The sequence below is a fragment of the Aegilops tauschii genome, chromosome 7, assembly GCF_002575655.3.
Source record: "Aegilops tauschii subsp. strangulata cultivar AL8/78 chromosome 7, Aet v6.0, whole genome shotgun sequence".
In the NCBI taxonomy this organism is placed as follows: domain Eukaryota; kingdom Viridiplantae; phylum Streptophyta; class Magnoliopsida; order Poales; family Poaceae; genus Aegilops; species Aegilops tauschii.
Genome location: NC_053041.3, coordinates 617,116,712 through 617,132,591, shown reverse-complemented (window position 1 = coordinate 617,132,591; position 15,880 = coordinate 617,116,712). Strand labels below are relative to the sequence as shown.

The window sequence follows — 15,880 nt, the reverse complement described above, 5'->3', positions numbered from 1 at the left end:
TCATTGGATTCCTTCAACACCTCCCATCACGTTCCACATCAACAAAACAATTTTCACTGAAATTATCCTTCAATTATTATCATAAATGCGTGATGGATCAAGCGGTGGCGGCCCAGGTGAACATCCGACCCTTCTAGAACACCCAATTCGCCTCCTCTTTTTTTTTTCTAACTTTTCTTTTTCGAGAAATCCTCTTTTTCTAACAAACCGGAAGGTGGGGCTCCCGGCCGAATTCCACCAACACGAATGGCCTCTTCCTCAACAGACCCACAGATTGAAAACCCAGACCCAAGGTTTTGCCAATGCTCCGAAGCCCAAAGGCAAACAGAAAGGGGAGGCAGGGGGAAGAGCCACACGGAAAACCAAAGGGAAGGCTCCAAATTCCGGCACGGGAAAATCCAAGGCCGGAAAATATATAAAACGGGGGCCAGCCGGGGCGAGGGGGAACCACCAACACCAAGCCAGCCTACCATACCAAGCAGCAGCCGGAGCGAGCCAAGGGTTTTTGAGTAGAACGCACCCCTCCCACCCCACCCCTCACCCCCCCCCCCCCCCCACCCCGCTCCCCGCTCCCCTCCCCCAGAAAAAATTTCAATTGACTGAGCATTGAGCGGCCCGCCGCCACCGGAATCCCCGAATCCGCCCGGCGGTAGGGTTCCTGGTGGTGTGGCGGTGAAGGGGTTTGGTTCGCGGCCCGGCCCGAGCCCTGCGGGGTTAGATCCGGGGAAGGGGGGGAGGGGCGGGGAGTGGAGGCGGACCCGCGCCGCCGCGGCGGGATGGCCGAGGACGGCGGCGGCGGAGGAGGGGGCGGAGGCGGAGGCGGCGGGGAGCGGATGAAGCTGCTGTGCAGCCTGGGCGGCCGCATCCTGCCGCGGCCCGGGGACGGGACGCTGCGCTACGCCGGCGGCGACACCCGGATCGTGTCCGTGCCGCGCGGGGTGGCGCTGCAGGACCTTCTGGCCCGCCTCGCCGACGCCTACGGCGGCGCCACGGGGCCGCACTTCGCGGTCAAGTACCAGCTCCCCGACGAGGGCCTCGACGCGCTCATCTCGGTCTCCTCGCCCGAGGATCTCGACAACATGGTGGAGGAGTACGACAAGCTGGCCGTCGCCAGCCCCAAGCTGCGGGTCTTCATCTTCCCCGTCTCGGAGGCGGCGGCCGCCGGGGACGAGGGCGCCGAGGGCGCCGCCGGCTTCGACGCCGGCCTCAGGTACCTCGAGGCCGTCAACGGCATTGTGCGCAAGGACAGCATCGCCAGCCTGTCGTCCACCCAGTGCTCAGATGGCGGGCCTCCCCCTCCCACCCCCGCCGTGCCTTCTTCTGGAGGAGGGGGAGGGGGAGTGGGCGGCGGCGGGGGCTCCCCGACTGCTGTCTCCCCTACCTCCACCTGCTCCTACGACGCCGCCAGATCGGCTTTTGCTGCTCCGCCGCCACCCCAGCAGCTGCTTGTTGATGTCTTCACCAATGCTGCTCCTGCCCCTGTCCCGGTGAAGCCGCAGGAGAGTGCCGCGCCCTCCCAGCCAAGCCCCCATCCACATCCACACCCGCATCCGCATCCGGAGACAGCAAGGTACCGTCAGCCACTCTCACAGCTACCACCACTGCCACCAGTGTTCATGAACGATCATAGAGAGGCTATGCAGGGTCTGAATCAGCAGCCACCAGAAAATGCGACCTGGTTGCAGGACTGCAATATGTGTATCAAGGCTCTGCCTCACGCGCACTCCGATCCAGTCATGAATGACTATTCCAGCGATGTGCGTGGAGGGGCGCCAGTTGAGCCAATACCAGTGTTCATGAGCCTGCGGCCTGAAGATGTGGCAAGGATCATGATGGGAGAGCGGCAAATACCTTCTCAAATGGGGGCTTATGGGTACACACATATGCATCCAGTGCAGCCTGACAGGGAAAGGATGTATGCACCAAAGATGGAAGGCGTTGCAAACCCAATGCCCGTCGATCCAGCGAGCTTTCATCAGCATGTCTATGTGCAGCAGCAGCACCAGCAGCAGCAATTGCCACCCCAGCAGGTGCCGGCGACTTATGGATTTAATAACCATATCCCCATGATGCCTACTGAGATGGTCTCTCCAAATTCCGTTCATTCTGATACTGCAAGCTCTCATCAACAAGCTATACTGCATCAAATGCCTTCACCCCATGGAATGGCTCAGTACCAAGTGAGGCAAACTAATCCCAGCAATCCGCTTGAAGGTGAAGGTAGTTTAAGTGGCAATTCTAGGCATCGGGAGGATGGACAAGTGCTCCGTGATAATGTGCCTTCAGTGGCACCTGCTGCTGTGCCAACCTATATGGCCAATGTGGACAGGATGATGGATTCACTACGGGTGAACCCCAACGAGCCCCGCTATCCTGAACAAAGGATGTATGCCGAGAATGGTTTACCCCAGAATGCAACATCACAATACTCTCAGAGCAACACAAACACCTTTTTTGATGTCAGCGAGCCAAAGATAGCCCATCCAACTGAATCAATACCACCGCCTTCGGTGGCCAGTCCTTATATGCATAATGTCCAGCATGCCAACGTTAACCATATGCCGCCGCAAATGGTGAGCATTGGGGGACCATACCCCAGTTATGTTGCCGCTACGATTGGGCATGTGGGTGTGCCCCCATCGGCTTATGGTGTTGATCCTGCGTATACAAAAGCCACTATTAACCCAATGGGCGAGCAGAAGGATGCTATGCCTGAAGTTTATCACAAGGAAGCTCCACATGAATCCATTCCTCCTCCGAACGCTAATGCTCAGGTACCACTACCGACACCAGCACTGACAAATCATGCTCCAGTCGAGCAACTCCAGGAGTGTGGTTTACCGGGGCAACAGTTCAGCAATGTACATGCGCTGCCACCAAGACCTAAGAGGGTAGCAAGCAGGGAGAACATCAGCTCAAAGGATCCCCATTCCCAAAACTCTCTGTTGAATTGCAAAGGGCCAGATTTGAATATCCCGGCTGAGGAGCAACCATATCACAAAGACACACATGCAGAACAAGCTCAGTTTGTCAAAGGTTCAATTCTTAACAATACTTCCAATTACACCTTGTGCCAGTATATGTGCTTTATGAGTCATAAGTTGTGAATAATTATTACCGTCTTTCATGAATGCAGGTGATGGTATCACTAATCCAGACTTGCTGGGTATGGAGGATGGTCTAGCCGCATTTGAGCCTCCACCTCCTGTGCTGAATGAAGGGCTTGGGAATGTCACTAATAAAGTAGACGGGCAAGCTCACACCAATGAGGTTAGATGAATTCCTTAGAAGTTCATATATGTTCTGTTTTATGTCATCTTCAGTAATTAATAACCTAACAAGAGAAATGTGCAGGTTAGCAAGGGCAAACCACTAGATTGGGTTTCAGGACAACCAGTCACAGATGAGCATGGACGCCTTCAGGTTACAGTCAGGAACTCTTTATCTTTTTTATCATGCACATCTTTAGTACTACAAAGTAATGTTCTTTTACCAACCACATGTTCATGTTTTCAGATTATAAAGAATGATGACCTCGAAGAGCTCCAAGAACTCGGTTCTGGAACTTTTGGAACTGTATATCATGGTAAATGGAGGGGCTCTGATGTTGCAATAAAAAGAATCAATGACAGATGTTTTGCTGGGAAGCCATCTGAGCAAGAAAAAATGGTATAATTATAACATTTTAGATTTCCTTTTATTTGTTTATGCCTGTCCTTGTACTGATATGTCCTGAATGTTTGCAGCGGAATGACTTCTGGAATGAAGCATCTAACCTTGCTGATCTGCACCACCCCAATGTTGTGGCCTTTTATGGTGTTGTTCTAGATGGGCCTGGGGGGTCCATTGCAACGGTTACAGAATACATGGTTAATGGCTCACTTAGGACGGCTTTGCTGAAGAATTCCAAGTACGTCCACTATTTATATGTCTGCAAAGCTTTGAATAAAGCTGGGCCTCAGGCCTTTTCTCAAAATAAAAAAATGTCTGCATTCTAGCATATGTTTTAGAAGTAATTCTCATCTATCAGCTGCCACATCTTAAAAACTTGAAACTTATAATCCAACATGAAGTTGAGGCGATTAATATTCTCTGCATGTGCAGGAGCCTGGATCGACGCAAACGGCTAATTATTGCCATGGACACAGCTTTTGGAATGGAGTATCTGCATAACAAAAACATTGTGCACTTTGACCTCAAAAGTGACAATTTACTTGTTAATTTAAGGGATCCTCAGCGTCCAATATGCAAGGTAAGAACTGCAGTTCTTCTGTTTTATACTATGACTGGCTTGTTGCACCTCATGTTGGAAATATACACTGCTTGTTGTGATAATAATATGGACATTCATGAGGGTGAAAATGTATTGTTGCTTAGGCAATTGATGAGTCACACCTTAAAATAGACACAATATTGATTTAAATTTTGCTGGGGATCATTGTAGCTAAACTTCAGGCATCTTCCGTGGAGACTGGAAGGAACATGCAGTTTAATAATGACATAAGTATATAAATCCTAACCACATGAAATGACTATTTTAGGTACATCAACTATGTAACGATGAGCTACTTATGTACTAAATACTACCTCCATATCAAAATATAAGACGTTTTTGTAGACTAAACTAGCCTTAAAAAACATCTTATATTTTGGTACGGAGGAGTATTTTTTTAGAATTTTCATACTAAAGAATTACTTGTTTGCCATCTGAGTTTTGTCATCTTTTACTCTATCTACTGAAACATCCATGTCACATGTGGTCTGTAGGTAATTAAGGCTTCACTTTTAGTTTTTGCATTGTCACACGCAAAATTGCAAATGCAATATTGCTCATGCGAACTGTCAACAAACTAATGTTGATGATGCAGGTTGGTGATCTTGGGCTTTCAAAAGTCAAATGTCAGACCCTCATCTCTGGTGGTGTGAGGGGAACGCTTCCATGGATGGCCCCAGAGCTTCTGAATGGAAGCAGCAGCCTGGTCTCTGAAAAGGTTTGCTAATCCCTTCATATTGCTTCCGTGTCCAAGTTCAGATAGCTATATCCAGGTTTACGTATAACTTGCACACTAATGTTGATATGTTCCCCTCAGGTTGATGTCTTCTCCTTTGGGATTGTTCTGTGGGAACTCCTCACAGGAGAGGAACCATATGCAGATTTGCATTATGGTGTTATCATTGGTGGGTACACAATCAGCCATACCCTCGTAGAAATTACTTGTGCAGTGGATGGTGAGAGTCTGATGTAAGCTGTTATTTAACTGTCAGGTGGCATTGTGAGCAACACTCTGCGGCCGCAGGTGCCCGACTCATGCGACCCAGAGTGGAGGTCGCTGATGGAGCAATGCTGGGCGACGGAACCGTCGGAACGGCCAAGCTTCACCCAGATCGCCGTCAGGCTGCGCGCAATGGCAGCGTCCCAGAAGGTGCAATCCTAGTAGCGCCAGCAGTGGTCTTGAAAAAACTTCTGGGGCCATCCATCCGTCTTGGACAAGTTCGTCTTCGCATATTGCGTATTTTAGGAAATCCGGTGCTGATATATATAAATATTATATATATGGTTGGTTTCTTTCTTTCGTTGCGTCCGTCGGTCGGTCCGTCCCTAGGGTCTATCTATCTGTTCATACCCCTTCATTGTTTCATACCTTGTAATCATAAAATCATGAGCCCTCCCTCCCAACCTCCCCGTGTCTAGAAGTGTCGGTCGGTCGTCGTCCCAGATCCGTATTCATTCATTTATACCCTTCCCCTTTGGCTTTGGCTTAGAGGCGCGCTGAATAAGCCAGACTTATTGTCAGTTATAGAGAGTCCGATATTTTATTTATTTTCTTCCCTTCCTTTTCTTGTGGGTAATAATCGAGTTGTTTGGAAGTCGTCGGTTCGGTCGGTCTGTTGGTCGGGTCAGTCTGAAGAAGGTGATGAACTGGTTGTGTAATCTGGTCGGTGGTAATACAAGTTTTGGGAACTGTCAGTTGAGGTCCTATGTTGCTTGTATATGCTTGGTTTTTCGTGTGTTTGTGATGTATGCCGAAATGGTTCGGTGTCGCTGTAAAAAGGGTCCAGTTGTTTTGTTTTATTATCCTGTGAGATAAAAAATATATCCAGTCATTTGATTTACCTTGTCAGCATGTTGTTCCCTCTGTTTTCTGCCTGAAAGAGCTGCAGTTGTTGTACTTAGGGCTCCTTTGTTTCAAAGAAATCCTATAGGATATTTTTCTTATGTTGGGAATTTTTCTTAGGGCTCCTTTGTTTTGAAGAAATCCTATAGGATATTTTTCTTAATTTGGGAATTTTTCTTAGGGCTCCTTTGTTTCAAAGAAATACTATAGGATATTTTTCTTACGTTGGGAATTCTTCTTAGGGCTCCTTTGTTGCAAAGAAATACTATAGGATATTTTTCTTACGTTGGGAATTCTTCTTAGGGCTCCTTTGAAGTCCTTGGGAATTTTTCTTACGTTGGTCCTTTGGTTCATAATAGGATTGGATGCCATAGGGATTTTCCATATGAAATCTTTTGGAGTAGTTGCTACATTTCGTAGGAAGGGGCTGTTTGGATTGTGGCTACCTTTGTCATATATTGCCACATTAGCCTGACTTGAGTTGCTCAAATGTTAGCCACACTTTTTGTGTCTATGACATGTGGGGTTCACTCCTCGTAAAACAATATTTGCCTTAGATGTGGCTAGAACCAAACATGAACCTAATTTGATCAGACTTGCCTAAGACGAGGTGTGGTAAAGTGTGGCTAGGAACCAAACAGCCCTGAAAATTTAACATCCACTCTAACCTCGTTTTAGAGCTTGTTTGTTTTTCATGTGACATCAAACACTCCCTGCTAACCTTATAGGAATCAAGTGCACATGTCCTATGCTTTTCCTATTCCCGCATTTTCGAAATCTTATTATGAATCAAAGAGGCCCTTGTTACTCGTGTGTCCATCGTCCTTGGTTTTGTGCAGATTCTGTGGCCCGTGGCTCACCCATGCCGATGCCATCTTGGATGCTGCTGACTTTGCACGGCCGAGTGAAGTCCGGGGAAGCAGGGGCGCCCATGCCCGGGGCACATGCGCTGCGACGACGAGGACGATGCGGATGCATGTGATGGCGTGATGCGACGAGGTGCGTGGGGGACGGCGCGCCCAACGTGACCGGCCTGACGCGGCGCCTCGGGCATGGGGCGACGGATCCGATTCTTGGGCCTGGTCTGTGGGTTGGCTGGCTGGCTGGCTGGCAAGGACTGGATTCCAGTAGGGACGGACGGGTCGGGCGGCTCCGGTACCAGGGCCCAGATCCGGCCGCGTCGGCCGGGCCGACGGACGGGACGGGGGTTAATCGCATTGTGTTACTGCTAGTACACTACAACTAGTTTACGTGCACATCTGCTCCTTGATCGTGCCTCCCGGGATCTTTCGTTACCTTCCCCAGATCTGCGCGAGGGGATCCGGAGATATCTCCGCAAACCAAAGCCTTTTCTGGTTCGTGCAGTCCATGCATCATGCCCGCCCATCGCAGATATTCCTCCTCTCGGCGTGCCAAATCTCTCGGCTCTCCGCCGCAAACTGAATCTGCGGGCCTTTTCTTTCAGGGGACCCGAATCTGCGAGGTTACGCTGGCTGGCGGTACCACGCACCAGCTGCGACACCCAACGTCCAGGCCCCCCTTGCCCTACTACCAGGTGTGATTATTAACTTAACGCGTTCTGGCCCCTCATGATTCTTCTTCTGACGGAAAACCGCCACCTGATTTCACAGAAAAAAAAAACGCAGGAAAAGACCGAGGGTGCAGACCCGGACAAGCGCATCATGGTCAGTACACATACAGGTACGCAAACATACAGCACCCACCCACACGACACAGATCACACGACACCTCCATCAATCCCACGGGAACGCAACACACAACCCACAGACACACACCACGGAACAGCCCGTATAAACTCACTCACAGCGACGCCGCGCCTCCGAGCACGGCGGCGCGCCACAAAACAGCTACAGATTTCTGGCAACTCCGTTACAACATTACCACTACATGTTTTTTCTTTTTTGGGGTACAGTACAGTACAGACGGTGTTGGGTCCGGGAGACTCCGGGGCGAGCAGCCGCCGTCGTATCCCGGACCAATAAATAGCAGTATCAAGCCTTCTCCAAGATGGAAGCGCTATGTACATAATACGGGGCATTCGTTCTTCGCTCTCCGGCCGCGCCCGCCCTACCAGGACTGCTCGGCGTTGCCGTCACCTGCATTGTTCCTTTTTTTTTTTGAGAATACGAGGGTATGAACACCTGAGCGATTTCAAGCATGTGAAAGGATTGTTTTTGAGCGGATCGCTGTACCTTTTTCTCTTGCTCTTGTCTGATGAGGACGAGGTAGGGTTGCTGTGCCAGTTCCGCTTGCGCTGGTTGATGAACCAGTTGTTGATCTGCTTCAGCTGCAGCCCTGTTTCCTGAACCAGCCGCGCCTTGTCCTCCTCCTAACAAAGCCAACACAGGGAGATCGATTGATGATCATCGGTAGTAGCGGAACAAAAATTGCAGGTAAAAGGGTGATGATGGAATCTGCGGACTGTCACTTACAGTTGGGTACGGCCATTTTGCGTGGGCTTGCCACCAAGCCTTCAGAGTAGACGCCGTGTCTCCTGGGAGCTTTCCGGCTCTTCGCTTCCTCAGTATCTCCTCCCTGATGTCCACAAGCTTTTCTCTGTACCCCTGCAAGTCAGGAATAGAATTTTGTTTACAGTTCAGTTTGGACACAAACATGGTGGCAGCTGACAGAATGGAAGGCAGCAGTTTTACCTGTTTAAGCTCATGCTTCAGCTCTTGCCTTACGCGCTCGACCAAGGATCTCTCACCCTCGGTTAGCATCCCAAAGCCCATGCCATCTGACACATCATTTCCATCGAACATGTTGCTCTCACTGTCGACCGGATTGTCTTCATCATCAGACATAGTTGCCCCGGTGCCTTCACCAGGAGATGCCCCTACAGGAAGAATCGATATTAGCAAAACTCAGAACTGGCCAATCTCCAACTTATCCTGGTCACATTTATATTGCGTCTTGCCTTGGCAGGTACAATATATAACTAAGCCTATCCAGGCTTACTTAAGCTTGCTCTAGTTTTATATTATTATTATTATTTTTTCTGACACAATTCTCATTATTATCTGAAGGCAAACTTCCATGTTCAAGCATATGCCTCTCATCGTAAACTGATTGATTATTACACATACAAACAAATTATGCAAAGTTCTATTGCCAACAAAAAACTGAAAATCACTCCCTTTGGTTTTCACGGAGACACCAGTTTCCAGTGTGAATGGATATTAGCATGGTTTTCTCATAGGTGTGTGCCTCGTGATGCCTATAGGCAGAATGGTGGAAAATGTGCCATAGTAAAAGTAAATAGAAACAGCACTATATGCAGACAATCTCTGATGAATCAAATTCAAGTAAAGTACAATTCCACTAGAAAGTTTTCTAGCCATGTCAGTTCATTTTGACACTGAAGCGTTATTCGATATGAAAAACTTTTTTGCACTAGGCAAAGGGCTTCTTTTCCTATATGGATTGTATGTCATTTCGACAAGCAACATAAAGTATCTGAAAGGGTAACCCTTATGTGATGGTGCCCTATTATATAGTCCGTGACTGTTCCGTGTGGAAGCTAATTGCAATAGACATAGTAAGAGAAACTTTATCAGGACAGCTTAGCTAAGATTATGAACGCAAGGTACTGTCAGTTCAGTTGCATGGTTGGTGCAACACAAGGTTCATGAACAACTGCCACATACACCGAACTGAAATCTCAAAAGGTATAGCTTTAAAGCCAGGTTCAACAGCTTAAGTCTGCGATTCTTGTAACTGATAATATAAAAGAAGAACCGGTACTACTATAAAGGTGGACCTAGTATCTCATAGGACCTACAAGGGTGTGAATTATGACCTATATTTTCTGTCAGGGAATGCAACAATAGAGGAAAATGGTCAAGTTATCAAGTTTGTTCTAGTTGAATTTTAAAATTATTAACTACTTTTGTTATATTTGTACACGCTGGGGCCCAGGGTGCAGAGAACAGAAGTAATAAAACCTTTCTTTTAATTATTTTGAGATTCCAAAAGGTGTCCCTCATTCTAGCATGATACTTGCTGTGACTGTCAATTAACAAGCATGTAGTGTACAGATTGTTAAACCCTCTTCATAGAGAACTTAAGCAACATTCTTGCCGTTGAACTCAATCAAAAGTCATCGAGCTCTTTCTAGTTGAATGGAAACAATTAACTATTTGTGTTATGTTTGTACTCCCTGGATGCAGAGAGCAGAAGCAATGAATCCCTTCTGTTAAAAAAGAATTCCCCTGTGGCTGAGATCCTATAAAACGGCGCCCCTCATGTAGCATGATACTTACTGTGCCTATCAACCTCTTAATAAGCATGTAGTGTAGAGAACTAGAGATTGTAAAACCCTCTTCCTGGAGATATTTAGAAGCACATATCTAGCTGTTCAACTGAAACTGATGAACTTAAGATGCTGTATGGTACCTGTAAGACTCTGCAAAGTCTGCTCGAGCTCCCAGCAGGCCATCACCGCTTCCATGGCGTGGACGCGCACATGCTGCTGGAGCTGTTCCTTGAAGGAACAGAGCAGCAGCACATAGTGTGTCTGCAACAAGGGAAGCAGAACCTTTAGAACACATATAGAAAAAGGCAGGTGGTCAGTAATAACCTTTACACAAGGAGAATTGCCATTTCCAGGCAAAGGAGCCCCTGCTTGCTTAGCAAAGGGACACTTGTAGTTGTTTTTTGGGGTTTGCTTTTGTCTCTATCGCAGAGGTGAGGCGCTTGTGGTTGAGAAAACAAAGTTGCTCACAGCTAGAGCCTAGAGCAAGCAGTAAATTATTTGCAGGTGGGATGGGTAATAATCAAGGGATGAACTAGCATAATAATACTCACAGTTGAAGAAGCTAACTTTAACCAAATCCACCCGCAGGGATTAGCGAGTACTAATAATCCCATATGAGCTCATGCGCAACCAATCAAACATGTTGTGTGCGTTCGAAAAAAAGGGTAATCTGGCTAGCCCGTTTGAAATCCCAATCCCAGCACGAGCGGGGAAATTTCATCGCCAAATCCCACCCAATCCCCAATTTTTCGAACCACGGACGCACGCACGCACGCCGCGTCAATCTACCATACTACAGCACGCGCGGAGCAGCCCGGCCCAGCCGACGCGGCGTCCGTACGCGGCCGGCGTGAGGCGAGGAGGCCTCGTGGTAGCAGCTCACCATGAAGAGGTCGAGCTCCTCGCCGCCGGCGGGCGCGCCTGCGGGGGGCATGGGCGGCGGGGCGCGCGCGGCGATCTGCGCGTCGATGCGGGGGAGCTGGTCGACGGGGGTGGCGACGCGCAGGCAGGCGACGTGCGCCTCCAGCAGCCGCTCGTACAGCGGGTGCGCCTCGATGGCCGCCTTCTCCCTCTCCCACCCGCCACCGCCCGCGCCCGCGCCCAAACCTGGCGCGAAGCCTCCGCCGGGGTTCCCCGCCGCCGCCGCAGCCGCGTCCATCCCCAGCGCGTGGTCCTGGTGGTGGTACTGGTACGCCATGGCCGTACCCTCGCCGCGCGCGCAGGAGAGGCGTGCGCGGGCTAGCTCCCGCTTGGTATCCGCTGCCTTGCTCAGGGACGAGTGGTACCACCGGGTCAAGTAGAGGAGGAGGACGGATGGGTGTAGGTGTAGGGCGCCAGCAGTAGCAGGCGGGCAGGCAGAGCAGGCGGGCGGGGCGGAGCGGTGCAGCGGCAGAGGGGACCGCGGGGCGGGGTCGAGGAGGAACCACAGCCATATGTATTCGCGTTTCCACGTGGTTCGTACGACAGTCGCGACAGTGAGCTGCACACCGCTCGAGCTACAACCAAACTTTTTACGGGCGCAGCAGCCCTTTTCCTGCATGTGAATTCCAAAAAAAAATAAAAAATTACCGGATTACGGCACTTCTTACCTTGTTTGACGCAAGTTCGTCAAAATTTATGAGTGAGGCGTTTTGGCTCCCAGGCTCGTCTGCACCCTCGTTGAATAAAAAATCAAAATAAATGCTAGAAAAATTCAAAAATTTCCAATTTTTTCGGCATGGTAGATAATTTGGTGCGTGATGTCCGTTCTAAATTTCGAATCATTTGGACATCTGAGTAGCTCTCGGTAAAAAAGACAAATTCGGGGTTTGTTAAATAGTGTACTGTTTATATACTGTTCTGACCCATTTTGTCTTTTTTGCTGAGAGCTACTCAAATGTCCAAATGCTCTGAAATTTGAAGCGCACCTCACGCACCAAATTATCTACCTTGCACAAAAAAATGGGATTTTTTTTGAATTTTTTGTTGACCGGGAGCAGATGAGGTCGGGCTCAGAATTGGATATTTGAAAATTGTATCTCATTTTGTAGTAAATTTTCTTCCACTTTCAACAGCAGTGCGGATTTTTTGAAACCTGGGTCTAGGTGCACTCGATTAGGCAGAACAAATTAAAAATAGTAAAGAAAATGAAACTTTGTCGGAACAAGCATTGTCCAGTGAATTACTCACGTGGAAGGTTTCAGGACAAATGACTTTTGTGGTATTGTTGGCAAAAAAGACTAAATCGCAGTTACAAATTGTGTGAACAACAAGCTTAGGCCGCGTTCGGCAATCCACCAGCTCCTTCAAATCCTAGAATCTACGGAGCAACTGTTAGCTCGCTCCAGGGATTATAACTCCAACTCCGTCCGCTCCAGGAGTGGAGCGTGGAGCGGAGGGACACCGAACGCGCCCTTAATATAGTGTCGGTTTTATTTTTGTTCGTTCAGAATACCACGAGAGTCGTTTTGTTGCGGAACTTTAAACGCGGGTAATACACTGGACAATGCTTGTTCCGAAGAAGTTTCAAAAAATATTTGACCATTTTTACTTTTCCTTTTGCAATTCGGGTGCATGTGCACCCTTGTCCCATTGTGTGTTCTGGCCTCTAAGGCCTTCTTTATAGATAGATTGGAACATGGGAATAGAAAAAAAAAACTAGGATATCACTGCCATGCATGTCCACCCAGATAGTATAAGATTTTGTTCCCACCTAAGTGTGTTCGATTGCATCATAGAAAAAACAAAGATTTTTTGCATGAGGTTAGAGTGGCTGTAGTTTTTCCTTTGAAATGCAGTGTAATGGATTTCTTAGGAAAAATTTCTATAGGATTCAATCGTATGAACCAATGAACCAACATAGAACAAACTCTTTTTGATTCAAAGGATTTTCATAGGATCTTTGAAGGATTAGAATCCTTAGGAATTTTTCCTACGTTGATCGTTTGATTCGTAGGATTGAATCCTGTAGGGTTTTTTTCCTAAGGATTCATTTGTACTACATTTTACATGAATTCTAACATCCGTTCCAACCTCTTGAAAGAAATCCTTTGTTTTTCCCATGACACAATCAAACAAACTCAAATCCTATAGGGATCCAATGGACATGCCATTCCAATCCTACGTTTTCCCTATTCCTGTGTTTTTGCAATCCTATGAAGGATTTGTAGCCTCCACTATTCCTATGAAAATCCTCTTAGTCAAAGAGGCCCTTAACAGCGAACAGAGCATAACTTAAATGATTAGATTCCTTGTGGTGGAACCAGCCCACCAGGGTTAAAGTCCTAGACTTGGCACTGGTGCTTGCACTTTCCTAGATTTATTCCAGGCTTTCTGGTGATGTTCGTTTAGTGGGAGGAGACGTTTTCGTAGACTACGAAGGCGTCTGTGATGACTTTGTCAATTTCAAGATATCAATCTCAGTGGGAGGAGATGTTCATGTCGTCTTCGGGCTGGCTTGGTGGTACAGTCTGGGAGCCTGACGCCCCGTCATTGTGGTCTTGCTTTTTCAGGATAAACTCGCTAGTCCGTCCTCTTTAGCTCCACAACTAGAGTTGGAATACAACTCTTCATACTCGATCTGTGCTACAGGCTCCTTGGCATGCGATGTACAGACTATAGCCCGACCTGTGTCGATGGCCAGGAGAAAATGGAGTTCTGGGGGTATCAAATCATCGGGCTATGGAGCTGGTGAATGCACATCGTTGACCATAGACGCCACTTATGGAAGAAAAGAACAATTGATCAGCCCAGAACGTGCTGATTTGAGGAAATTGAAGGGATAAGAAACCCTAAACTCTGCTACAAGTAAGTAGGACGAGAAGCCGCAGTGGGTCACCTCTTCAGGGAAAATGATAATCAAGCCCTAATAAATCATCCCTAAATTATTGAGCTATATCTATTTTGGAATCAATTCAAAAATCAAAGGGATGGTTATAAAAAATGGCTTCACACTTATTTTGGCAGAAAGTGAATTTCATAAGTCCAAATTGTGAGCTTGACTTTCTGCTAAATTTCCAAATTGGATTTGAAATATATTTCGTTTTAAAACCAAATTGAAATCCAAGAGGGAATAAGGTGCAGAAAATATATGTTCGAAATGCCCAAACAAAATGTTGACAAGCTCAAAAATATTCACAAATGAATTTAGAGCAAGTTTGCTTTTGGAAGAAAATTCAAATTCAAAGTAAAATAAAAATAATTGAGGAAAACAGAAACAAAAAAATAGAAAAGAAGAAAATAAAAAGGAAACATAAACTACGCGCTCAACCTTGCAAACCTGAACGCGGCCCAGCGAGCCAGCCCACCCGCGCTCGGCCTCTCTCTCCCCCCTCTCCCGTTGACACCCTCGGCCCTCACGTCATCCTCCACGTTGCGGCAACCGCCCACGGTGCCCACGACTAGAGCACCCCATGCACACGTTAGCACGCTCGCTCGTCCATGGCCACGCCCGCGCCAGGTCGACCTGAAGCCCTCGCCCTCCTCTGCAAAAGCCCAAACACCACAGCCCCTCTCGTCGCCAGGCTGCTCCACCGTGACCTCACCTTCTCCGTTCTGCCCTAGCTCAACGCCGGAAAAATTCTGGCAACCCCGACGCCCTTAGCACCAACCATTGCCACCACTCCACTCCCCGAGCCACGGCGAACCTCCCAGACATCCACGTAGTGCCCTAGGCCCACCGGAGCATCGAGTTCATCAAAAGCCGAAGCTCTCCGCTGCCGTGAACTCCATTCTGGCGATCACCAGAGGAAATGACCCCACCACCTTGTCCATCAAGTCCACCTCACATGTGCACAACCCCTGACTCTTCCATTTGTCAAGAAGCGCGCCAAATCGAGCCCCACATCACCACCCAAGAGCTTTGCCGCCTCGTGCATCCCCCCGCGAGCCCCTCGTCATCGTCTCTGTCGTCCCCAGCCATGTCCGAGGCCACCAATGGCCCCACTGGTACGTCTCCTACGTATCTATACTTTTTGATTGTTTCATACCATTATCATACCACTTCGACATACTTTTGGCAACAATTTATATATTTTTCGGACTAACATATTGATCTAGTGTCCAGTGCCAGTTTCCTATTTTTTTTGCATGTTTTTGTATTTCACAGAAAATCCATATCAAACGAAGTGTAAACGCGATAAAATTTTATGCAAATTTTTTTGTAATATATCTGAATTTTTGGCGCAAGAATAAACGCAAATGGAGGCCCATGGGCTCCACAAGGCAGGGGGCGACACTACCCCCCCCCCCCCCCAGCGCGCTAGGGTGCCTGATACGTCTCCAATGTATCTATAATTTATGAAGTATTCATGCTGTTATATTATCATTCTTGGATATTTTACAATCATTTTATGGCAACCTTATATCATTTTTTGGGACTAACCTATTGACATAGTGCCCAGTGCCAGTTGCTGTTTTTTGCTTGTGTTTTACTTCGCAGAATATCAGTACCAAACGCAGTCCAAACACAGCAAAGCTTTTTGGAGATTTTTTTTGGAGCAGAAGACAT

At 47.9% G+C, this 15,880-nt stretch overlaps 2 protein-coding genes across 3 annotated transcripts; one reads left to right on the top strand and one right to left on the bottom strand.

Moving 5' to 3' along the window:
- Positions 1-439: 439 nt before the first annotated feature.
- LOC109782795 (uncharacterized) lies at positions 440-6,114 on the top strand. The gene is made up of 9 exons (XM_020341409.3): positions 440-3,036; positions 3,137-3,270; positions 3,355-3,423; positions 3,517-3,669; positions 3,747-3,910; positions 4,105-4,252; positions 4,869-4,991; positions 5,091-5,178; positions 5,266-6,114. The coding sequence occupies exons 1-9, from the start codon at positions 777-779 to the stop codon at positions 5,433-5,435; spliced, it is 3,309 nt and encodes a 1,102-aa protein (XP_020196998.1). The 5' UTR covers positions 440-776; the 3' UTR covers positions 5,436-6,114.
- A 1,652-nt stretch (positions 6,115-7,766) lies between these two features.
- On the bottom strand, positions 7,767-11,947 carry LOC109782794 (homeobox protein knotted-1-like 11). 2 transcript variants are annotated; one of them, XM_020341407.2, is made up of 6 exons: positions 11,276-11,947; positions 10,533-10,653; positions 8,789-8,973; positions 8,570-8,701; positions 8,330-8,466; positions 7,767-8,244 (listed from the first exon to the last, which is right to left on the bottom strand). In XM_020341407.2, the coding sequence occupies exons 1-6, from the start codon at positions 11,930-11,932 to the stop codon at positions 8,205-8,207; spliced, it is 1,272 nt and encodes a 423-aa protein (XP_020196996.2). In that variant the 5' UTR covers positions 11,933-11,947; the 3' UTR covers positions 7,767-8,204. The 2 variants fall into 2 exon arrangements, with proteins under 2 accessions (XP_020196996.2, XP_020196997.2); XM_020341408.2 differs by having other exon boundaries at positions 7,767-8,233.
- Between the last annotated feature and the right edge of the window lie 3,933 nt (positions 11,948-15,880).

Coding starts and splice junctions, on each gene's coding strand:
- LOC109782794 (XM_020341407.2), bottom strand. CDS start 11,932: ATGCAGGAAAAGGGCTGCTGCGCCCGTAAAAAGTTTGGTTGTAGCTCG. Junction 8,974..10,532: donor GACTTTGCAGAGTCTTACAG/GTACCATACAGC, acceptor TTCTTCCTGTAG/GGGCATCTCCTGGTGAAGGC. Junction 8,245..8,329: donor GACAAGAGCAAGAGAAAAAG/GTACAGCGATCC, acceptor AAAAAAAAAAAG/GAACAATGCAGGTGACGGCA.
- LOC109782795 (XM_020341409.3), top strand. CDS start 777: ATGGCCGAGGACGGCGGCGGCGGAGGAGGGGGCGGAGGCGGAGGCGGC. Junction 4,253..4,868: donor CTCAGCGTCCAATATGCAAG/GTAAGAACTGCA, acceptor TTGATGATGCAG/GTTGGTGATCTTGGGCTTTC. Junction 5,179..5,265: donor GCATTATGGTGTTATCATTG/GTGGGTACACAA, acceptor TTTAACTGTCAG/GTGGCATTGTGAGCAACACT.